The following is a 25,402-nucleotide window of genomic DNA, read 5'->3' as shown; positions in this document are numbered from 1 at the left end:
GAACAATCAAATGATTCCGTTTATTGTACAGAACAGCCTCATTTCACTGAAAAGTGTAGATTAACACAGAAGAACGGAATATCCGAAAATAAAAACAGTTATTGAAGCGTATCATCGAACACCTTTGTCACAGAAGGAGTGATTCGTGTTTAGCTAACTGAAATTTGTTAAGACCGTTAGGTATGGCGTAAGAGGGCACCTGGAAGTCACAATAGGGGCTACATGGCTACGCAACACACCTGTGCTCGCGACGCCTTGTGCAGCGCGAAGACGTATTCACTTTTAAATGAATAGTAGATCGCAAGTAGACGGTAAAAGACGGGAAGATAGCGGTGTGAATTAGAGGGTCGATATTCTATTTGCGTTTAAGATGAAGAAATGGAGAAGAATGTACAGGTGAGCCGTCCAAAAAGGGAGTCGGATAGAACATGTAATGCGCAGTGCGAGTAACCGATGGTCTCTTATGGCTGGGTGCAAAGGAAATAGAAGCGCAGCGGACCATGGCAGAACAACGCTATGTAGAGCGATGAACTCGGGACACTTGCAGGCATAGGACGGTCTCAACTACTGCACGGCAGCGGTAATTGGAGGTCTCTGGGCGAGGCCTTCGTGTTGCAGTGGACATAAAATAGGCTGAATGGCGACGACATTTGAAGTGACCAGGCGTAAAGTCAAAAGGGAGCTCCTAGAGCCGTGGGACGTCCGAAGCAAAGCGACGTTCTTTGCCTTTCGCGCCGTTTGCCTTCTGACGCGGGCTCGGACAACTTACTGGGCGCGAGCAGGACGTGCGGCGCGCCGGTATCGACAGCGCGTCGAAAATCGGCACCCGCCCTTTGCCTACAGGAAGTTGACGGGGCGGATATGCGTCTTGCTCGGCGCGCTGGGCGTTAAAGCTGCGAACCTCGCTTCTGCACACAGAGGCCGCATCGCTCGCCCAGACGCGTGCACAGACACGCTTCCTTAGCGTCTCGTGCGAGGGGACGTGCTTTACGGCTGTTCGGCGAACGAGCGCAGCTATCACGTCGGCGCTGTAGTTGAGTGGGCATCGGTGACTCGTGTAGCGGGAAGGTGACGTCATGAAAGGGACGGTCTTTGCGGATATATGTAGCCGACGTCAAGAGCTGCCCATGCTTTTGGCGAATTCTCTAGGCAAATGCGCAGGTGGGCTTTCTTCAATGCTATAGAGCTATGTAAGGGCACTCGCTACCCTTTGGGGTCGCGGTTGTCGGCACAAAATGAGGTGCGCCGACCACGGAGGCAGCTTAATAGAAAGCGTGGGCGGATCGATTCTGATACCTCCAAGATCTGTGTCCTCGCATGGACATTAGTGCACCTTGTGACGGGAGCAGAACCCACAGGCTATGTAATCGAAGGCGTATGGGGACCGTTCGGAATGGCAGTGCGTGATGTCGGTCCGCATAAAAGTTGTGATATGATTTCTAACGTGGGCCTTTGCTGCAGCATGACGATTAGTGGCTTTTTGTTTGTTTGCTTCATTGTTTGTCATCTAGGAAGACGTAGGAGAGTTCGATTATAAATCGAAGGGGCTGAATGCCGCATTCTAAAAAGAGAAAAGAAAAGATGGACCCTAGCAAGTTGTTGCGCAATCACTCTCCGCAGCCAGCACGTAATGATATGTAGTTTGTAAAAGTTTCTACTGAACCAGCTGGCCACGACTTGCGTGCTACACACCTCGACACCTAATTTGCTCACTTCTTGCTTCCCCCAGCGACTGCAGCGTCAATTCCTTGTGTTTCCCGTAACGCGGCGCTTAACCTAGTAGTATCATTTGCGGTATTTCTCACTTTATCAAGTCTCTAAAGTCACACGCATCAGATGGATTCGTATCATAAACACTAAAGTTCTGAAAAACGTTAACTATTTGCCAAATAAAACAACAGATTCCTGCGTCGCGTAAACTGCGTCAACAGGTAACGTTGCTTCCGATTAAAATAGGGGCCAAATTAGACTCATTTCCAAAGCAAGCCACAGGGAAGTCTCAGGTGACCATCACCCCATTTCTATTGTAAGCATCGTTGTTAAATTATTAGAACGAAGCACCTCAACAAACGTATAGCCTTCTTTGAGTCACTCCACTTCCTTTACGAAGATCAACATCGACGTCGTAAACAACGCTCATGCGACAGTCGGGTGAATTGACTCAAAACGTATTAGTTGCAAGGTGCACATTGACTTTATATTTCTGGACACCTAGAAGACATTCGTATTAGTTGCAAGGTGCACATTGACTTTCTATTTCTGGACATCTAGAAAACATTCGACATTGGATTACGTAGCCATCTGTTATGAAACCTGTCAGGCCTCAGTTTCGCTGACTTTAAGATGTTATTAATTATTGTTTGCTGGAACGCTTTCTAAAAGAGTGCAGGAGATTTACTTTCGCAAATACGCACACGTCTTCTCTTGGCAGTGTAACTTCTGAAGTTCCTCAATACTTAGCCTTATCACCTGTACTCTTATTGCCATATCTGAACAACTTACCGGCTAACAAAACAGTAAAGCCTACTTGCCTTCAAGCCCGTCGTTTACAGCTCCATCCACAGATTTCACTACAATAACACGCTGTAACACGGAACATTAGGCATTTGGCGTATTTTGGCGTGTGCATTGAGAATGCCTCTCACCATACTTCAATTCACGGCTGCTCACAAGTTTTTTACTTTATTGCGGTCGGTTTTTTTTTTAAATGAAAAAGTTAGCATAGCATAGCTGGTTGTCAAGTTTCTAGACATACCAATGTTCGCAACGGGACAAGTGTGCTGCGGACTGTTGCGACGCACAAGCCTCTATGGTACTGCAACTTACGTGAAGATGTAACAACAGAAACACTGAGGTTTCGAACCTTCATGTTTTACTGTCATAAACCAAATCATTCCGTAAGTTTTTTGAAAGGCAACAGAAATAACACATTGAATCGTATCCTTCAGATCAATTAGATGTTAAGACAAACCATCTGAGCAAGGTCCGAGTTTGACGTTCAGCCTTGGTAAGCAGAGTAAATTCATGAGTGTTCTCATCAAAGTTCACATGAATGGTTCGCAAGATTACGTTTCTCAAAACAAATAGGTGTTATGAGAGGCCGCTGTACAAGACTTGCCCCCCGCCCCCCCCTTCCCCTATTAGGGTGGCTTTCTACGAATCTCGGTTTTCCCACCTTCACCATGCGTGGCTGCCAACACCACACCAGCATCACATCCCATCGACAATGACCGATCGATCAAGTTGTAGCTGAAACAAAACAGCAGAGTCGCGGCGCCGCGCAATCGTCCGTTTGCAAACCTTCGCGACCACAGGGAAACGAGCAAAACGAACATTGTTATTAAGTCAGGCCCCATGCATCCGGGTATTTACAGTTTCATTATCTTCGCGGCGTTCTTTCGAGGAACCGGCTCGGCTCGTCACTTACGCGGAAACCGCACCATCGCTCCTCTGCATCACATACCGCCGTCGAAAGACAACAAGCAGACGACAACCGAGACGTCCGTCTGTCTCCAGTTTCGACACTTCCCCGCTTCCTCTCTCTCTCTTTCTCTCTCGCCTTCTCGTGCTGGCGCACAATCGTAACGCCGGTGCCACTGTGACGTCGACGGCGGGTGACTCAAGTCGGCGACGACGACAAAACGGTGAATCCGATCCCGCTCGGCGTTATGCCTCCCCCCGGGGGGTCGCATTCTTTTTTCGCGAGCCCCTATTGACGCCAAACTGTCAACGTCTTTATTTTTCCTCTACACAGTTTTCCTCCTCTCCCACACCTCGTGACCTTCCTGCTTTGTCTCCGCACCGCCCGTGAGAGTCTAACCGCCGCCACCGTCTCCGTCAGCGCCGCCGCAGCGACGTCGTGCTTATATCAACCAGTGTTCCCAAGCCCCACGCTTTCTTTTCTTCTACGGCCAGCACGTGTGGGTTGTGTGTATGTGTGCGGCGTCGAGAGCTGACAGCTGGATTGGGACGAGGGCCAAAATACGCTTCTTGTGCCGACGAGATACCTGGGCTGCTGCGGAACGTGCGAGACGTAGTCACCCATCCATGGTACCCACCAAAAAGTGATTCGAGTTTGAGAATTACGACAAGCAATTATAAGAAGTTTGTGATTCTTCTTGGCTGTGGAAGCAGTAAGTAAACCGAACTTCTGTGAAGTGCCTTGATCACACTTGTGTTACGTGTACGTTGCCAAATGCTCGCCTACGCTCTTGGAAAAGAAGTCTGCGCACCCACTAACTGCTAATAAGCTAGTTGTCGCAAGAAGCATGAGCTGCATAGCAAGTGAAAGTACCAAGAATACTGTAGTTAGTAGGACACGGTATACTTGCTGAAGCTAGTGCACTGCACTAACTCAATGACACATACTGAGGGTAAGGATGGGTATTCTGTAAGTTTCCACCTAGTGAATAGTCCATTTCGTCTTCTGCTGAAGTGCTGATTAACTGGGGGCGCCTATCTCCTTCTCACGCGTACCCCTCCAGCACAGCCAATCAGAATTCAGCAGCAGACAAAATGGACATGACCACTACGTGGACAATTTCGAAATACGACTCTGGAGTGGAGTGACGATATTTTCCAGCATCCGATGTAACTCTTGCCATGAGACGAGTGAAACTCTGTCGACGCTAAGGCGTATGCCGAGCAAGGAACTCTGTCGCGAACATAATGTCATGTGATATCGATATGTAACGATTGCCAGGCGCACTATACATTTTCATTTCGGAACGTGGGAGTGGCGTCACCCTCCATGCCTTCGTTATATGATTTGACAGTTGTTCGAAAGTTGGGTCTATATTTCACCCGAAACGCATGTGAAAGCTTCCGTTCAACAAATTGAGGCATACGTGTGTCCGATTTCTCCCGCGAGCCTACTCTGCGGAACGAAACGGAAGCACCCGAGACTTGATAAACGCGCTGTTTTGCACACAATGACTTCGGAACAGGAAGGCATGGAACACCACACACAGCGCCAGCTTTGTCGTAACTTGGAAAACAGCGCGTTTGTCCAACCCACTAACTAGCCAACCAACCAATTCCTACTTGCTCACTTTCAACTTTCCTATGTGTTAGGTGGACACTGTGGTGACTTAGAATCTGCTAAAGCAGAACTGTTAAAAGGGTATTAAAGAGGTATACATTAGGCTATAGCCTTAAAACGAACTCGAAGGGATTGTTAAAATATGTTCGTTTCATCGCAATTTCTTCTTAAGAGATACATAGATAGAATTTATTGGCAGGAAAGACAGAGAGGTCGACCTGAGCTAGTGCGCTTTAATCTGCTACTCTGCACTGGGAAAGAGGCAAGGGAAGGGAAGGTACTGGGATGGTGATAGATGGTGAAGAGAATGAGCCGCGTTTTGGCAAGTAAGACACCCGAATTTAATATTTTGAAAATGAACCCACAAAACTAAAGATATGCTACTCTTTGTGCACCGAAATATTATCGATAGAACGAATCAACAAAAGAGCATTTAAAGAAAACTTACACGATGAAATATATATTTATTACATTTGTCGTGCTATACTGTATTGATTTATGCAATCTAAATTATCGTTTAATTGAGCAGTTATTGTTGCCTGCTGGTTCTGTAAAATACCAGTGCGCTGCCACAAATGTTGATATTTAACCTAGCTTGCTCACATAAGCTTCAATTTCGTCGTGTTTTTCAATAGGATGCTTCGAAATATCCATGGCGTTATCAAGTGCATCATGTGCGAACACAATCGGTTTCTTCGGCTTATGGGCCATTTATAAACTTCTTCTCGACTCTGCTAGTGTGAATCTTGTAGTGTCACTCCTGCAGTGTCAGTACCGCAGGTTTCCACGTGATCGTCGGTACTGGACTTGTAGTTCATGTCCATATAGAGAGCAGCTGCTTCTCTTGCAGCTAGCAGAGTCATTTCCTCCAAATCTTTCGATCCGGTCCTCTCGTTAAACTGAGTACCTCATTTCGGGTGGGGTGGGGGGGGGGGGGGGTGGGGAGCTGCGAGTGTTCGGCTTAACGGATTTAGCGGTTCGTGTAAACAGTTTCTTTCGTTTTCGTTGAATTGGGTCTATGAGAAGCTGAACACCTGTTCTCACATTGTTCTTCGTATACTTAAACTTTGCTTGACTGGGTTCCTACCAAAGGGTTCGTACAATATTCTGGCTTATACTTAGCGAAAAAATCCCTGTTGATAAGGCTGGCAGGCAAAAAAGACACACTATCTCCAATGCTAATCACTGCACGCCTTCCAAATGTTTTTAATATGGCAGATTGGGACGGACTAGATCTGGTGATCAATAGGAAATATTTCCATGACCTGAAGCTTACCGAGTAATAAGTTGCACCCATTATTTGCTCGAAATGTATGTGGAGATTTCACTTGGAGATTACATTGTTCTATTCAGCAATGCTGAAGATCACATGCAAGAAATGATTGCAGTTTTTGAAACTGCACAAACGTTCACTTACTTAACCCAGGAAAACATTGTCAGACCAATTAATATTGTTTCGAGCACATATGCCAAGTGCTTGCAACTCAGCATCTTTTTACTATAATTGAAGTGAAAAGCAAATGTCGACTTGTGCTGGCCCAGAGGCACTCAAACACAATTTAATAACTCATATCTGTCACTTCGCGCGCACCAAAATGTTGGCGCAGATCGTGCCTCAGAAGACAATGTGACATAAAGGGACGTCATTGTGACTCAAAATGTTCGTGTCGTGTTTTGTTAAAGTAATGTTTTTTTTTCTAAACACAGAACACTTCTATGATTCATCACAATCATTCTCTAGCAAGCCAAGCTTGCCTCACGTTACGCAAGTAACTGGAGTTGAGACTAAATTTTTTTGGAGAGGTCCCGAAAAGGCGGGACAGCAGCCTACCTGTACCTACGGTGGAGTGGCTGGTAGGAGACAAATCATATTTCGCATTAATAAACAAGCTTTTAGAAGTCACAGACTAGCGCATTGTGCCTTTGCACATACGCTCGTAGACGTCTCTGAAAGAAAGAATACACTCTCGAAGGAAATATGCAGAGGGACAACAAAACTATAACAAAGAAAAAACCGAATAAGTTGCCGACGGGGACGGGCCGAAAGCACACGCGGAGTCGTGAACGGGAGGCGAAACTAATGCGATGCATATGTTGACGGGCACCTGAGGTGCTCAGCGAAGGTGAATGTCCTAGTCGGGGAGAAGCAAACAGATAACGAAAAAAATTTTGCTTTGGGGGGATATGACAGGAGGCTCACGAATGGTTTAGAGAAGAAGGCGGGTATGCTTGGGCGCAAGGCATGGACGGCGAAGACGCGGCTTTGGAGAATAGGCGGGGGGAGTCGGCAGACTGTCTGTCTATTTGATCTGTCGTTTGCTATATTTAGACAGTGCCGTAGAAGCTGCGCGTCGGCAGAGCGCGCGTGGTCCTCGCATCACGTGACCAATCAGCCGCGGTCCGGTCTGTCACATCACGGGCATCCAGCTGCGTCGCATCTTCCTCCGACGTTTGGGACTCGTTTCTGTCTCTTACGACTGCCGTGACATGGCTCGCGTCCTTCTTTGTCCATTGAAGACGCGGGCTTCCATCTCCCTTTTCTCTTTTGAAGGTCAAGACAATGGTGCTTCGATCGCTGGTCAGGCATCTTTACATATTCAACGAGAGGGGGTCATTGAATGCGGCCGTCCAGACCACACGCCACCGCCGCACCTACTCTTCAGCTGCCCGCGTCTTCCTCTGTGTCTCCCTGCGCCAGCCTTCCCCAGAGAAAGAGAAGCTTTACACCGGCCCCGCAGAGACTCACGGGACTCCTTTCTCTCCACAACGGCACGGGTTGCCGGCCGCAGTGCCAGTGCATTGACCGCTGGGCATGAGTTCGGGAACACGAGTGAGGGCGCAGGGAACACAAGCGCCAGAAGGGAAGCGATCCCAAGCTTTTTGCTTTATTGCGATAGCCATTATGTTGACACTCCAGGCGCATTTCCACCGTCGTAGTCGCCGCGATGTTCCGCATAAATTCTAAGGGCATAACATCGTCGCCGCGCAACGTATATGCTGCATGTGTGAGTGAAAGCGTGCGATGGTGAGTCTACGATGGTGGCTGAATCTCGTATGCCCAAGGGAGGTAAGCGGGGAAAATGCGCACCGTCTTCCGTGGCGGGCAAGGCACCGCAGGGAAGGGAGGAAGAGGGCGGATCGTTCTACTCCGGCGGCAGCTGCGTATGGCGCGGTCGCGCCGCGCGGGCTCTATCTTGAAAGAAAGCGATCTGCGATGGGGACAGGGTGCGCCTGGCGCTGATAGATTTGTGTGCGCGGTGTTCTCGCCGCTTAGTTCGCATTAAAGCGAGAGTGCACGAAGGTCGATTCGCTCGCTGCTGCCACGATTCAACGATACAGCGTTTTGACAGCGAGTGCGCGCTGTCATCAAGGGAAATGATTCCACACTACAGCGTTTTGACAGCGAGTGCGCGCGGTCATCGAGTGAAATGATTCCACACTACAGCGTTTTGACAGCGAGTGCGCGCGGTCATCGAGTGAGATGTATTCATGTTTGCTTGTGCGCGCGTGATGACGTGTTTGTTAATGTAGTTGGTAAGCGAACGTTTACAAGTTTATACGGCCGATAAAGCTTCCATGCTTCCATCGTATAGCGGTCTACTCCGTTGGTATCGCAATCGATGCTTCGCCTTTCGGTCGAAACTGCGACTTTTTCGTTTTTGTTGCCGTGAGTTGAGCAACTGTCGTGTGCACAACACCAACCTGGACGTCCGTAGAGAGGAGCAAATTCACAATGCACAATCTTGCTAGAACTCTTTTGTATGAGGGACGAATTTGTTTTTCCTTTAAATGCGAAGTGTTTGTTGCTTCCCGAATTTCTTCCTCATCTTCCGAACAGCCGCCATCACACACTCAGCGCTCCGCACGCAGAGGCGTTTGGGAGCAGGCGTCAGAAAGTGAAGTCTGACGTTCTCTCCATCACCTCCTCTCGTAGGCAGCAGATGCGTAGCAAGTGCTGCGCCTGCTTGTTACTTCAGCGACACGTTGTGCATTTGAGTATACTTCCTGAATCGGTTGCCTCAGAGATTGGTCAGCGCACGCTCTCTCCACGCAATCTCAGAGGTCACGGCTCTGCACTGATCCGACTTGTACGTAACCAGTTGCGTGTAATTAATTACTCGTAATCAATTACATTTATTTGTAGCTTTGTAATTTAGCCATTACTTTGTTTGATTGGAAACGCTCACTGCAATTCAACTGAGTTATTTAGTAACCAATTAAATATATCTAGTTACTTTATTGACGAGACAAGGTGTAACAAACGACGCAGATATGAGAACCTGAACTTGCTCGAAGCTGCAATAGAACGCCAGAGATCGTGGGCCACGCAGCATTCTCGCTGCGCAAGTTCAGGCAGGTGAGCCAGGGGGCTCTGTAGTTGTTTCGTCATGTTGACGCTACACCAGATTTTGGTCAATCAATTGAACTTGTATTCTCGGTAGCGAAGGCTACTTAGGACGTAAATCCCAGGAATTCACGTACTTCATATTTCATATTCGCTTTTTTTCAGCTTTACATTGGCCCACCCGGGAGCGTCTTCTCCAAGACCCAGCAACAATGGAGTGCTGTCCTTCACATAGGACACAACAGGTGGTGAGTAACTGCAACATTGTGTGCAAGATCCGCATACGTTAGAACACCGCCTTACACCCTAGCGAGCACATTGAACGAACTAGTCAACCTTCCTGTCTTTCCCTCCCTGTTTCTTCCTCGAGCAAGTTTTCAGAGTGTATTGAGAATAAAAACAAGGAGCTATTACCAATGAAAATATTGTTACGGGAATAGCAATTGTTATAACGCAGATAAGCAACATATGAAGGGCTGCAGGGGACGCACTGACAAGGCCAGGTCAGCTTCTTCTGTTTGCTGTGTCCGTACAACGTTAATAAAAGTTCACAGAAAAGTAATTACCGTAGCAATAATCGATTATTATTGAGCAATTCCTCAATTACTTTCGTGGGGGAGTAATTGGCAACTGTATTCAATTACATTCTTGACTGAAGTAATTGTAATTGCAATCGGTTACTTATTTTCTGTAACGTGTACAAATCTGGCGCTGATGTATCGTGTTTTCTACTTCAGGGGGCATTAGGTGCTCCCTCTATCGCTCGCGATAATAGTTTTATGCAGGTGTTTGAGAATGACGTCAGGCGTTATCACTCTCGTTCTCTCTCACACACGCCAGATCACGTGTCTAGTTCAGCGATGCTTTCGTCTGCGGGGTTGTGTCGTCGTTATCATTGCACTGGCGTGTCCTACTTTGTACTCGCGATGATGTAACGCGTTATACTACAAAAAACAAAAGAAAAACAAAAAGAAGGTACAGGGAAAATTCAAGTTACAATCGTGTTGTATAAAAGCGCGCGCTTAGGGGCTATACTTCAGTCTGCTTCTGATGGTTCTTAAGCGAGTCCAAACAGCAGAGATGGCAGAAACAACAGAGCCAGCAAAATAAGTGCACAGAAACCAAAACTATAAAACTTTTGACAACTTGCATTGTGCGGCAAATTCATCGCACTACCACACATTCCAACTATGCGTGGGATATGCGTAATTTGTGTTTCTTGGTACAGCAAGGTGTCGTAACAGACAGTATTTGTTTTGAAAAGGATTAATTACCGTGACAACTTTCCCACGATAGCGTCTTATCATGCGCTTTGCTGTGAAGTAATGTAATTTCAACATGAGGGAGAAAGTGCTCGCGCTTGTCACAGGTCATACGCTGCCTCTGCATTATGCATGATTTACGTATACATTTGCAATTTATATCAAGTTATCTTTATAATTGCATAGTGCATGTGAGAGATTATTTCACGCTAAGCGATTTTGAAAGCTCTTGATTAACTTTTGTTCGTGTTCATACTGTCGTCCCATGTAGTGTATTGAATATGTGTGTGTTTAGCTATGGTTTTGGTATAGCCGGCTCTTCTGTGGCCAAACTTCCAAACAAAAACTGCAGACAACCTTGCCTCTCGTGATACCTTCTGCACTGTTTGGAAGCGCTTAATATTGCCACCTGCCACCTTGAAAGCGATATATTGAACGGCGTTCTCTGCTGGAAAAGTAACAGAATGCCTGCCAAAGCTCTCGAGCCTTTGCTGTAAAACATTCTGCCATATCACGTTTTCTTCGAGCACTCGTTGAGCTGTAGGCTTGATTCTTAGACATTTTTCGCTGATAAGATCCCTGTGTACTGATCCAAGTTTTCCATTCTACATCCCCGCAAAGTACCAGTGAATGGTTACAGCTCTAAATGGACATTGTTACTTATGACATAGTGAATCCGTTTGCAAACTCTCCCATAGAATATCTCATAGCGGCTGCCCTCAATCCGAGCGACTATGTATGACAATTGACACCTCGTGCTGCGACCATTTAAATAGGGCAGTTATTGAGACGGACATTCCATGTTTTCGGGAGTGCAAGGTCTTTTTGATTCATTCCCAGAATCATCACCATTAACCTTCCTGACAGTAGGTTATGTTACTCGAATAGTTTATACATATCCATTGAAACGAAGAACTGCGAACGGGAACGGGACACTTTCTTCCTAATGAGAGGTAGGGGCTGGTAGGGTGGTTAGTTTGACATGATTATGTGTGTCTTTGCGGCGCGTGCGAAGGATGTTCTCCCCACCCTTCGTCAATCGTTCGCACGCTCTGTACAAGAGCGATAAACATTTTCTTCATTTGCCTTGTTGAGCTGCGCCGTTACTCGATTTACCATTCCGAGGGAGCCCCCAGTACTTTCCTACTGAAAGCAGGAACACGAGCACTTCATCGTGCCCTTTGCAGAACGCACGCAGTAGCGGCCGCGTTCTTTCGAGCAACGCGATAAGTAACGATTGCCAGTGCACTCGGTAATTTGCGCGGGGCTGAGACGTCGACGGTCTACGGGACGCAAGTTGCAGAAACCGCATCGCACGCCAAAGCGACCACGCTGCCTCCAGCGCAAAAACAAAACAAAACAAAAGAGAGAAAAAAAAAAACGTCCGACGGGTGGCGGCCGGTGGGAGCCCCATCTAGAAAGGGTCAAGTGTTGTCCTAAGCGTCCGTCCGTTCTCCCTTTCTCAGCGTCCTCCTCTCACGTCTTCTCTCTCTCCTTCACTCTGTACCCTGCTGGTTGCGGCGGCGGTTTCGACTTGTCCCCTCACCGCCATCACCGCAGCGCTGCGACTGGAAAGGGAGCGCGAGAGATTAGTCCTTTTCCTCGGAACGCAGGCTGGCCACGTCGAGAGGCTTGTGGCTTCGTCGCAGCCAAACAACTTCCAGAAAGAGCCGTCCGCGCACGCGTCTTGAGAACCGCCGCCGCGATTTGCTTGTTGGCTAGAGTTTGTTTTGGACTGCACGAAAAGACGCACGTGGGCCCGTTAACGTGAGTGTGCTTTGTGAGAAAGTGACACGCATCCCGTCCCTCCCCCGTTTCTTTTTTGTCACTGTCCTCGCAGTGATGTCGCCGACCACTACCAGGAGACGAAGACTGTTGTGCGTCCACAGTGTCTCGTGCTGAACGGTGGAGCCCGAGGGTTCTTCCCATATTCTTCGTTCCAGGAGTGCATATAATCGCCCTTGGAAGTGCCGCCCGCGAGAAAGGCGACAGTTTCTCTTGTGAAGCGAAACGTGGGCGGTTTTGTGTGTGCAGAGACCAGGAACGCGCGCTGTCGAACAGCGTGTATGTGTCCAGCGCTGGACCGCTCGCAAAGCGCTGTTTCTTTCAGTCCTGGTCGCTCGTTCTTCAGAGAGCGCCCCCTAAGAACCTAGATTGTGTCCAGCCACATCAGGGGGATGCTGTGCGCGTCATCTCTCTACAGACAGTTTACGACGACGCATTCATGCCATACGCGTGCTACTCGAAAGTGAACAAACCACGTGGGAGACAGAGCAGAACTGACGGAGGGACACTCCGTCGTGGACGTCCGGCCGAGAGAGCGCAGTGCCTGAACAAACATTTGATCTTCACTTTTTCTCAGTGTTTGCGAATTGCTGGCGTTTGAAGTAAGCGCGGTATTTATTTCATCGGGTAACCGTACATCGTCGAGCGAGGAAAGATTCCGCCAACGAGTGAGACTGTCGGCCGACGAGCTGAAACCAACAGCTCGTGCTCTCCGCGAAACACGAGACACCCCCTGGAGAGATAAGGGGCCGACGCGCAGTCCCCTCTACTTTCGTAACGCAGTGCCTGGCCTTATAGCATCAGCGCTTGGTGGAACAAGGAACTGAGCAATACGGCTGGCAACCCAGCTTGCCTCGAAGTGGCCCGCCATCTGTGTGTCTTGTGACTGTGCTCGTTGGACATTGGCGAAGATGGAGTTATTCAGCGCCCGAGGGCTCTGTTGGGTCTTTTGGATATGCATGGTCATCTGTGTGCCCGGAACGTAAGTACCCTTGACGAATCTTAGAGAGACATAATGTCTGACTACCTACTTCAATACGACTGGTCACGGGTATTCTAACTATTAGCAGCAGGCTGTTTGTTCCTTAAAGTCCAGAGTTAGTGTTCCAGAAAGACGACGTGACTTAACTATGTGAATGTTGCCCAAGGAAAATGTACGGGAGGTACCATGATATGTATGTGTGGTACTGCCAATTAACAATGACAAAGAGGCACGTTTCCCGCTTGCAATTGGTTTGATAACCTTGTTCAGCGATAGATGTCGGGAACGCGTTCAAGACGAATAAGAACTTTATGCGCCCAGTTTTAACCAGTGTGAGCTTACATGGCGAGGCAGATGCCACCGTAAAAAATGTAAGCAGAGATTTGACTCCGGTTCACCCGCCGCGGTTGCTCAGTGGCTATGGTGTTAGGCTGCTGAGCACGAGGTCGCGGGATCGAATCCCGGCCACGGCGGCCGCATTTCGATGGGGGCGAAATGCGAAAACACCCGTGTACTTAGATTTAGGTGCACGTTAAAGAACCCCAGGTGGTCAAAATTTCCGGAGTCCCCCACTACGGCGTGCCTCATAATCAGAAAGTGGTTTTGGCACGTAAAACCCCATATATTATTATTATTGACTCCGGTTGATAGCAATCAATTTGGCCGAGAACATCTGAGAAAATCTTGTGGGTGCTCGCTAAGTGCATCGTGTAAAAATGTGCCACGCACATAGGGGATGTATAGTTCATGGAAAAAAAAAAGAAAATAAAGAAAAAGTCTATGTGCTAGTTGGGCGGTTTTTAGTGGCCTGGCCTGTACTTTTATGCCATAGGGCGTCAGTACTTACGTGGTAAAGCAGAAACATGTTTCAGAGATAAAAATGACGCATTGACAACAACCAAACACATTTTGTATCATTATGACCTCATTAAATGGCCGACCAATATGATTAAAGCATGCTTTAATAAATCTTACGAAAATTAATCTTACTGTCTCGCAGTTCCGACGTGTTGCCAGAGAAGGGCACATTCTTCGTTCTTTTGCAATTAAGACGTGAGATAAGGCTAGTAAGCTCCAAGCGGTAATCAGTGTTTGGAGATAACCTTGAAACACGTTAGTCGGGACCGTGGCGCACTTGGCTTTCGCGACGCTCCGTAAACGTGAGACGTGCGCAGCTGGACAACAGCAACAAAAGAAAGTAAGCCAGACAAACGTCCTCGTCTTTAATGCATGCACGTCACAAAAAACCACTGACTTCTCTATGCTGACCGGGAATCGAATATGACGGAACAACTTTTTCGCCCATGCTACTATAAAATGAAATTGCTCTGTCTGACAGCGTATTCATGAGCAATTCTACATGCAGAATTGAATGGCCCTTACAATGTTTCTTTCATTTTATTTTATTTTCCTTAAAGAGCCCGCAGGTATATTACATAATTCTTGTTGTGATGTTACAATATTTGTTCAGATCCCGAGCTATAAAGTCATTAATTTTGCGTGTATGACAAGTCAAATGTTTCTTTTACAACATTTCTTGCTGTTAAATACACGACTCCAAGCGGCGTTCCACGTTTTCCTTTCCAGTTTTTTCGTGGAGTGCGTAAGGTCGAAATGCTGTGTTTTTGTTTTCCATAGAAAAAGCCATTCGCTAACTCTTTCGATAGACGGCGGCCCGCACATACCTGTGTGCAAGGATAATCGCTGCCAGAGAACTTGTCAAATTTCAACGGTCGACCTTCTCCAGAAATGGTCCTCCTGTCACCTTGGCCGCATCCTGTCGTCGGCTTGATGTTCTTGAGGCTGGCTGTCAACAAATTCCCTCGCGATGAGTGGTCTCGATTTAAAAATTTGAGTAGACCTTCGCCCTTTACGTTCACACAAACGGCCACCTTCGTCTTCATTAAGTTTTTTCTCTTTTCCGAATTCTACTCCCGGTAACCTCCTCCGATGCCGAGTATATGATCAGAACGTCAATTTGTACTGACCTCTAAACTTGTCCATCGCGATAAAGTTATCCCCTCTCTCTCTTTCTCTCTCTCTCTCGAAATAAAATAAAGACTGAATAGAAATGCAGCATCTCCGTTTCAGCGGCAGGCAGCTAATTTGTGTTTTCACAACGTCGCGTTGCAATGCACGAGTAGAGGAGACAGTTGAGATTAAGCAACGAGGAAGTGGTGGCATACGCACCGGTTCGTGCGTCGAGGCGAATGAATGTTTCTCTCTCCCCCCCCCCCCCTCCTCCGCCTCCTCCTCCTCCTCGCAAGTGTCTCGAGAAAGTGAAACACTCATTCAAGCCCACCGCGCGTACAAGGGCGTGTGCCTGCGATGACCGGTGCTTCGGGCATTTCGCAGAACGACGGCACGCTACGCAAGCGGGACTCGTGCAAGACGCTTATTATTTTTTTTTTCAATCAAATCACCGGGCGCACGCCACCATCTCATCGTCGCTTTGTTCGTGGCTCGCGTAAAACCGTGCAGCACAGTGGAGGCAAAGACTTCAAAGCCGGATCTCTGCAGCCTTAGCACTCAAGCATATCGGCACTGCGTAAATGAATCCTGGTGCGTGCGACTATTTAAGAAAAAGTTGACGCAACTACGATAATATTCTATACACTGTGTGAGCCCATTCGCGTAGCACACATACTTTATCGAACTTCCGTCACAGCCGATTCAGGAGAGCGTGACGGTGCATGCGTCCGTTTGGCTTCAGCACTTTTGCGGCAAACGTGGTGTGCGGTATTGAATGCCGAAACGAATATGAAATAGTTAAATGCAGGCACATAGAGAGAGAGAGAGAGAGAGAGAGAGAGAGAGAGAGAGAGAGAGAGAGAGATAGAGAGAGAGAGAGAGGTAAAAGAGGAAAGGCAGTGAGGTTAACCAGACGCACTTGCGGTTTGCTGCCCTGCACGGGGGCAAGGAGAATGGATACGAAGAGAGAATGAGAAGAGAGAGAGAGAGAGCCCAGTTTCGCGCACATCTGTTGAAATACCTCAAGTCGACGGGCCTTGGCAAACGTGTGTACACTCGGTGCGAACCTTCAAATGTGCAGACACATATATATGCGAGAGTAATATTAGGCATGTGCAGACTATAAGGCAGAGAAGGGCCGCTACACTCCCATCTCACAAGCTGGTTGCAGCACTGTGAAAGCTACACGAATTCTTAGCCAATAGAAAGGCCGAATGTCCTAAGAAACACGTGCTCATCCTCGCCGCGTCGTCTGCTCAACGTCTGCTTGCCATCCTTTTACATGCTCCAAGCTTGGTGGGTGGACGCGAAAAATGTTTTGACACCGTAACCATAAGCAGCGTTTGCGTGCATTCGACAGCAAGGCTTCTCTGTAGCTGTATTTTTCATGTAGTTACCTTGCGGCCACCTTAGCACGGGCGAATGCCCTTACAAATGTTCACCTGCGCCGCAGCGACTGCTCGGCGTCTACTTGGCGTTTGCTTGCTCCAGTCATCTCGTACCATGCTAGAGCGGGGTAGTAAATTACTGATGCAGTGAATAATTAGGCTTTCATGGCGTTCCTCATCGTCAGTGCATCGTCAATACTAATGCTGTGGCGCGATCTGCTTACTAGAAATCAAACTAGCTTTACAGCTCGGTGGCGTCTCTGTAGTCGTAAGCAACGTGAAAACAGACAGCCTATGTCAATAATTACGACAAAACGTGGCTAATGAATTGATCTCAGCTTGAGATGAGACTTGGCGCTGACGGAGTTTACAGCCTTGTTTCTTGCTGACAGGGCGGAAAGCCAGTAACAAGCGCAAATTCGTATCGAAACGGGTGCATGGCCGGCGCTGTATGAGCTTGCCTCGTTGTCATGGTTAGGGTGCCTATTACGGTTACCGGCGGTAACTACCACAGTAACTCTCAGTATACGACGTGCATACGCTAAGGTCCTAACATGTCACGTATCGCTGTACCGCATCATGTGTGTAGCGAGCAAAAATAATATTTTCTAGTGTAGCCAATAGTCAGCCAGTTACGCCTGGAACTATATACCGTTGCTCAAGGATATTGTCTGTGTACGCCTCGCACCTTCGGCAGGGCTGCAAGCAGCTTGTGAGATGGAGTATAACTGTCAGGGACGAGGGGCCAATGAAACGCAATGTCACTAGACTGCCATTAAATAAAAACTGCACAAAACATCTTTAAGCCTAGCTGCGAAGAAGGTTTCCCAGAATGAATCGCTGCTGTGCAACTAGCTCTCCAAAAGCTCTAAATGCTGAAGAAAGATAACAAGTTGTGAAAAGAGAAGACAAGACGGGTGGTGAACTTGTGTGGTGGCGGATACAGCCAGAAGGGGTACGTAGTAAAGAAAACAGCAGTGGTTGTCGCGTAAACGATAAAACTGCTACTTAACTAGACTGTCCAAAATGCGCTAACAGAATGCAAGTAAAAATCGTAGGTTGCCATGTAGGCATCCGCCGCGAAATCAAAAGCAGAGCTTACAGTACGAAGTTTTGTTTCTGCATCGCTTCGAAAACTTTTGCACCGTTTTATTTCCGATAGGCTGCGACACTTTGTAGTTTTGTTGGTTTCAATTATTCGAAAATACCAAATAGTTCCTTTCCATATACGGATTTGACTCACCACTGTATAAAATCGAATTATTATTTGAAACATTGAATATTCGCTCCCCTCGGAATATAACAGAAACATTAAAATTCGTATATAAATGAAAAAAATTATACACATTCTACGAACAGTGGAAATCATTATTATGCGTAGAATTAAGCAGGTAGCCGGCTATCTAAGATCGTTTCGGTTACGGCGAACTGTTACCAGGTGGCACAGACATAAGTTTAAGACAGACAATTGTGTGTGTGTGATGAAAACGCCAAGGTGACGTCACAACAACGAGGATGTCTTGATGGGTCCCTCGTTCGAATCCCACCATCGGACGTGTGATTTCTTTCCTTCTTTTTTTGCTGAAGCCGCTTGAAGAGTTGCTAGACAGGAACCTACAACGAAGTGCTTGTTATCAGGCATAGAAAACTTCGCACCAATGAGTGAAGCAGCAAATGATGACGCGCAAGTGGCGCAGTATACATGACCATTCAGTCACTGATACAGAAAGCTGGGCTAGTTGGTCATTGAAATTATAAAGCGTGGTTACAGCATCAACGAAGACTTCACAGGGCATGCGATATAGACTAGTGCCTGGCCTGTGAAGTTTGTTTCGTTCCTTAGCGCTGCAACCTTGTTTACAAGACCATCTGGTCACCATCACTAAGCGTACAGAGGTGCGTCCCAGCGTTGATTCGAGGCCTGTTTCACCGTTATCGCTCGAGGCCATCGCTCTGGGGCAGAGGCGCGCCCGCTTCTCGAAAAAAGTTGAAAAACGGATGGCAAAACGCCCTTTCCCGGTGGCGAAGCAGGGAGCGACCGGCGCGTAATTTGCGGTAGCCTTGCGCAAGACCGGAAAGCCACTGAGCCGCAGCCTGTTCTTTACTTGGATCTGTACGGGCCGGTATCAAAAGCAGGCCCAGACACACGCGGCTTCGTTAGAGACGGCGCGTCTCGTTCGTTTCGCGCGAAGGAAAACCGCCCCTCTCCGTTTTCCCATCCGCTTCGAACATCGCTTGACGTCACTTCTCTACGGACCCGGTGGCAGCTGGAGAGCGCGCTTTTAAGATGGTTGCTTTCGCGAGGAACGGATGCGCGCGCCGCTATCGGGTGTCGTGGGTGTCAGTCACTGGTTGTTACGAGAGTTGCGTTCGTAGAACGAAAGGGATCAGGACTTCGTAATTGGCGGCATTGCTGTCGCACGTGATGCAAGCGGGTTAGTCGTCCGATTTTTGTTTGCTTCAGATGATCTTAGAAACACGCAACAGCTCCTTCAAGGCTTTGTAGGGTCATGAGCAGTATGAAATTGGAACTTGAAATGTTAACGTCTATGTATGTATGTATGTATGTATGTATGTATGTATGTATGTATGTATGTATGTATGTATGTATGTATGTATGTATGTATGTATGTATGTATGTATGTATGTATGTATGTATGTATGTATGTATGTATGTATGTATGCATGCATGCATGCATGCATGCATGCATGCATGTATGTATGTATGTATGTATGTATGTATGTATGTATGTATGTATGTATGTATGTATGTATGTATGTATGTATGTATGTATGTATGTATGTATGTATGTATGTATGTATGTATGTATGTATGTATGTATGTATGTATGTATGTATGTATGTATGTACAGGGGTGTAGCCAGGGAAGCACGTGTCCCCCTCCCCGATATTTCGGTGTAGCAAGATACCTGATCGACACATCCTTGTTGCCATCACAAAGAAATAAATGAGTATCTTAGTCACAGAATGAGCGATACGCATGCGAGGTTGTAATGCAGTACATTTTATGCCAAAATGCCGCAGACACGATCACTCCACCTCCCCCGATGAGAGGGAAAGGGGGGCGGGAGAATACTATGACGTACGTTTGTAGTTTCTCTTAAGCACACGCCTTTTATGGTATATATACATAAGTACTGTATTAACGATGAGTTAGCTTTAGACGCAGCGCACAAGCGACAGCAAACTTGTGAGACCACACACTGAAAACCAGCATATTGTTCTGAGATTAACAGCGATTTCGCAGCGACATTGGTGTTGTCGATTTCACCTGCTGTAGGAACATGTGTCAATGAACTTACTCAAAGCAAGTATCCACCTTGTGTCCTTTCACTGTCGTACGATTTCCAAGAATATCTTCGAAGACACGAGAGGAACTTTTTCACAAACGAACATTTTCGTAAAATTTAGCACAATATTGGCACCATTCGTGAAGTTCTAGAACAAGTGGAAATTCGTAAACGTTACGAAGCGTTTGGGAAAGTGAGCAGGTATGATCCTACAATTATTCCTCGTGTAGTAATGTGGTATTTGTGTCATGTCTCATGTGTAATCATGTGTAGACATGTGATGTCATGTAAATGAAACCCCACAAAGCTCGAACACCATTCCACGTCAAAGAAAATGAAAGCAACTTGCTCACACGTACTTCTGGCCACGGAGAGTATATTGGTATGAAAGAAGCAGCGAAATTATAATTGAGTAAAGATTAGGTAGTATGCAAACTACTTAATTAGTAATTCATTTGCTGAACTATTCACAACTCAACACTCCCTTCAGAATAACAAAAAAAGGCTAGTATGAGCTGTACATTGGGCTTTGTGGGATTAAGTTGTTCCGGACATTTGTGGTGTCCACGTCCCCCCTTTGTGCCCCATTTCTATGGCGTGCGTAGAAGAAATCAAAGCACTTTCTTTGAGGGCGCATTTGTTCAGGGAACCTTCTCTTTCCGCCTCATTTTTCTATTCCTTCGCCGTACTTCTTCTGTCGGGTGTAGCCAAGCGGAATCTGTCCCTGTTAACATGCGCACCTTCAATGCAAGTTCTCTCTTTTACGGCTCCCAATATAGCGGGCCGTGTCCACAGCCACAGCAACCCGCTGCCATGGTTAACATTTCCTGATCTAGTTCACGCATGTGCACATGATCTTACGTATGGGCGTCGGTTGGGCGACTGGTACAAAAACGATACGCGCTGGCTATGTGTCGGACGCCCCTTTACTGATTACAAACAGAGTTAATGCCTTTGTACAATTAGAGACAATTACCTTACTGTAAACTTTCATTGATTTCAGCACCCGTTTGCCTTCTTTACTATTCCTGCGCAAAAGAATGGGGATTAGAGTAATCGTGGGAGCATTAGAGTATGATCTACTACGGCGCTGAATTGAAGCACAGCTTTTCTTTACTTGGTCACAGGTATAGAAAGAACTAATGTGTTTTCTTGTTGATTATTCACCTGAAGACGCCCCTTTATAAGCATCGTCGCTTTCGATAGTCATGCCTAAACATTTAGCATTTGCCACAATTTCGATTTCCTCTGAATTATAGTGGATCAAAAGGACCAAATGTTTCATCTTGCGGAAGGGCATAGAAGAAAAGATCACGATGGCAGCATTGCAAGGTCAAACTGAACACTTTTCAAATGGGCAGCATGATGACAATCACACACAAGAACAAACAAACAATGACAAAGAAGAGAACGTTACCTCAAGAAGTCTCAGGCACCGTCAAAATCAACTTTATTGTAATCAAGAAAAACAAAAACAGCAACGTATAATGCAGATCTTTAAGGCGGCGGTCATACCGAACATATCGACTATCTATGTAAACCTTTAAGTAATTACTGCGTGCAGTCTTTATTGCGCAAAGCGTTAACGCCCCACAGGGAGCGCAGTTTGAGCGCACTCGAAGTTAACATTAAAACTAAATTATGGGGTTTTACGTGCCAAAACCACTTTCTGATTATGAGGCACGCCGTAGTGGGGCACTCCGGAAATTTCGACCACCTGGGGTTCTTTAACGTGCACCTAAATCTAAGTACACGGGTGTTTTCGCATTTCGCCCCCATCGAAATGCGGCCGCCGTGGCCGGGATTCGATCCCGCGACCTCGTGCTCAGCAGCCTAACAGCATAGCGACTGAGCAACCACGGCGGGCGGCGCTCGAAGTGCTCTCGAAGTGTGCATTTAAATTGTTCTTATGGTCAAGAAAAAAAAAAGAATTGAGAGACAAGATTGGACGTACAGCGTGTTGGTTAACTGAAGACCTCCTTCACGAAACTGAGCGATTGTGAAGCCAGACGTATACTCGTAATTATGGCTAAATATGTAACGGAAGTATGTGGCTTCAGCCAGCGTGCTCGCATTTAGTAAGCGCGTCGCTTGACGTCCCGGCACCGTCGCAGACCCGGCGACATTCGGATGGCGCGCTGAGAACGCCTGTTTACGAGAAGCGTATGAGTGTGCGCCGGTCTCGAGTGTCGCGTGAATCCATCAGCGGCAGCCGCGATACGCTTCCTTCTTGCGAATCGAAGCGCCGCTCGAGCGTAATACTATATAGCAGCTCCCGTCTCTGTTGTTGGCTTCACGAGTCGCGGGGATGATGAGCCGTCGATGATGCGTCATTGCCGATGGCGGCTGGGTCACCACGCGATGAAGCAGGAAGCGATATAGTGTGCCTTGAAGGTGGATATACTGTAGTCCTGGGGGATAGTGTGGGAGCACAGCGCAGGAGAACATGCTCTTAGTCTTTTAAGAAATTTTTTTCGCCCCCAAACACCGCGGTGGCCCAGTGGATATAGCATTCTTAGCGCTGAGCACAAGGTCGTCGATTCAATTCCCGGCCCCGGCGGCCTCATTACAATGGAGGCAGAATGGAAGAACGATTGCATACCTAAATTTAGGAGCGCGTTAGAGGACCTCAGGTGGTCAAAATAGATCTTCAACCCTCCACAACGGCATTTCTCATAGCCGCAGCGTTGGTTTGGAACCTTAAAATCAAGCAATCAATCAATGAAGTCACGCTGGTGGTCGACATTGGAACGCTTCTACCAATGCGTACCCACGACCGAAGCCTTAGCGCTGGACTCCGAATAATTTTTGACCGTCTGGGGTTCTTTAACGTGCGTGGCAAGGCACGGCACGGGAACAGTTTTGCAATCAGATGCATCGACTTGGCATCGAACCTGCGACATCGCGCGCAGTAACAGAACTCGATCGCCACTGAGCCACGACGCCGAATTCCTCTACAACGTACAGCAACTTGCCAGAGACCACGAAGGCCCTGTTTGCCCTCGAAGCAGGGAGGAAGGCTCCGAGACAACTATTTCGCGCGACCATCGTATTTCGGAGGTCAGAATCCGACTTTCCTTTGGCTAGGTGGTGCTGCCCTAGAATGCAGAGCGAATTCAGGCAGAACCGGGATCTCGCAGGGCTGCCCTCTTCGATTCTCGCTATTTCTGGGCTGTCGGCTTGCAGGGACGCTTGCTATACGGGTACTAACAAACCACACTGGAGCGGGAAGGAAGTAAAAGAAAAGGAAGGAAGGTAAACAAGCCGAAGAACGTGAAACACTGGGAAAGGAAGACACAGAACCGCTGTATCGCTAACACTGTCCCTCCGTTAGCGGCGTTTGCGAGTGAATGACTGTTTGAGAGAAACGAGCTCTTCAAAATCGGAGAGATTTGTCATGGCGCACGTCAGCACGCTACATGAAGGGAATTCGATTATAAATGAAACAAAAACGCGGTACATGCGATGCTTAACACACGCACAATAAATACGTAGCACAACATGGAGACACTATGAACTTTTATGCAAGAAGAGAGAGAAGGCTTATGGGGTGGGAGGGACGGAACGGTATTTTTGACGTTTCTGTGTCCTCACTGTGCGTGGATATCTGGAAGATCACTTACGTTTCGTTTATGAGATCTTTGTATTTTGTTATCATTATTATTCTCGCGGCCTTTATTTTGTCCTGCACCGCCTTGTGTGACGGATAGTCGCGCATTTTTTCATGATTGTGTATTACATTTATATGAAAATGCGCAGACAGCACCACTTTATCCTTATGCGTCAACGTCTCCTAGCAATCACGTACTTAAAAAAAAAAAGAATGTGCGGCAGAGCGGTCTGTATCAACCGGTTTGGTCTTCGCGGATACTCTCACCTCGGGAAAGGTACAACGACGGCGGTAATGAAGGATGAAGCAGAGGAGGTCAGTCAGTCAGTCAGTCAGTCAGTTTTTATTTGCAGGAAAATCACATCATCCTGCGGGTGGCAGAGACTAAAGGCATGATTGCCTGACGAGGTCTCTGCCCCCGTAACAAAAGGAGCAGTCTGCAGCAGTACAGCAGAGAGCTGGTAACAAAAGAGAAGAAAATGGGAACACGTCTACACAACGCTGAGTGATTGCGGAAGCCAAAAGTGCAATTCGCTGCCACGTACAAAAAAATGTCAAAAGCTGTTCTTTTCCACAGCTTGGGGTGAGACTGAGGAAAGGGAAGTTACGCCCTGACGAGCAGTCGAATTTGCTTCGTGGTTTCGAGGCCGACGACAATGTGACTCATGTCTTTCAATCTGCGTAATTTCTGCACGCGGTCTAGCTTCTCACACCCCGATGTCTCATGAGAGAGTAACGTAATGACGTGCATATTTTCACGAGCGTTCCTCCGCTGTAGTGATCCAGCGATGGCGTTTTATTTTTTTGGTCCACTGCACCAATCGGGCCCGTCGTTCGGTTTCGACAAGGAAGTACTTCTGCGAGCGAGCCCGCTTACGTCACTCCAAAGGAGCGGTGCAACCGGTGAGGTCATATTCCGGCCTTCGGCGACGTTTCGGGTCTAGGGAGAGCAAATAGAGCGTGAAGCATCCGTGCCTCTGCCCGCAGACAGTAAACGCTGACTCACTACAGGGATGATTGCAACGACGGCGTGGAAACTATACGACAAACGCTTCGTGGTGCGTGGCGTCACTCTGGAAGTTTATTTCAAGTGAATACGCTTTCCAGTCTCACTGGCTAGAATTCGTAAATTGCAATATGTTCTATAGTTATTTCAAAATATAATTATCGTAAATTGCAATATGTTCTGTAAAGTAATTATTTCAAAATATAATTACTCAATTTCTGCAGATTAGTTGATTACGTGTTTTTATTTGTCGTGAAAGTTATGTGGGCTTCTCGGAATAATCCATCTCAAGCGCTGGAATTATGTTATCTGCAACAGGTTATTCTTGAGAATTCCGTAAAACTTAAAAATTATTAACCTGTAGTTTACAGCAAGAAGTAACGGTTGCCTATGAAACTAAAATTTAAATATGTGCACTTACTACAAGTTCTTTTATAATATAGCCTTCCAGAACGTGAGTTCCAGGTATACTGGTTGACCCGCCGTGGTTGCTCAGTGGCTATGGTGTTGGGCTGCTGAGCACGAGGGCGCGGAATCGAATCCCGGCCACGGCGGCCGCATTTCGATGGGGGCGAAATGCGAAAACACCCGTTTGCTTAGATTTAGGTGCACGTTAAAGAACCCCAGGTGGTCGAAATTTCCGGAGTCCTCCACTACGGCGTGCCTCATAATCAGAAAGTGGTTTTGGCACGTAAAACCCC

At 47.3% G+C, this 25,402-nt stretch overlaps 1 protein-coding gene across 6 annotated transcripts in view; it reads left to right on the top strand.

The window, feature by feature from the left end:
* Positions 1 to 3,643: 3,643 nt before the first annotated feature.
* LOC135914469 (complement C3-like) overlaps positions 3,644 to 25,402 on the top strand; it is an 87,233-nt gene continuing 65,474 nt past the window's right edge. For 3 of the 6 annotated variants that reach the window (XM_065447348.2, XM_065447349.2, XM_065447347.2), the window contains exons 1-3: positions 3,644 to 4,133; positions 9,552 to 9,634; positions 12,489 to 13,415. In XM_065447348.2, the coding sequence (XP_065303420.2) occupies positions 13,345 to 13,415 (71 nt within the window). In that variant the 5' untranslated portion in view covers positions 3,644 to 4,133; positions 9,552 to 9,634; positions 12,489 to 13,344. The remainder of the gene's footprint in view (positions 4,134 to 9,551; positions 9,635 to 12,488; positions 13,416 to 25,402) is intronic. The other 3 variants (XM_070540036.1, XM_065447351.2, XM_065447352.2) reach the window with 3 other exon arrangements.

The sequence above is a fragment of the Dermacentor albipictus genome, chromosome 6, assembly GCF_038994185.2.
Source record: "Dermacentor albipictus isolate Rhodes 1998 colony chromosome 6, USDA_Dalb.pri_finalv2, whole genome shotgun sequence".
In the NCBI taxonomy this organism is placed as follows: Eukaryota; Metazoa; Arthropoda; class Arachnida; order Ixodida; family Ixodidae; genus Dermacentor; species Dermacentor albipictus.
Note: the sequence above shows the minus strand (reverse complement) of the source record. Positions and strands in the feature narration are given on the sequence as shown.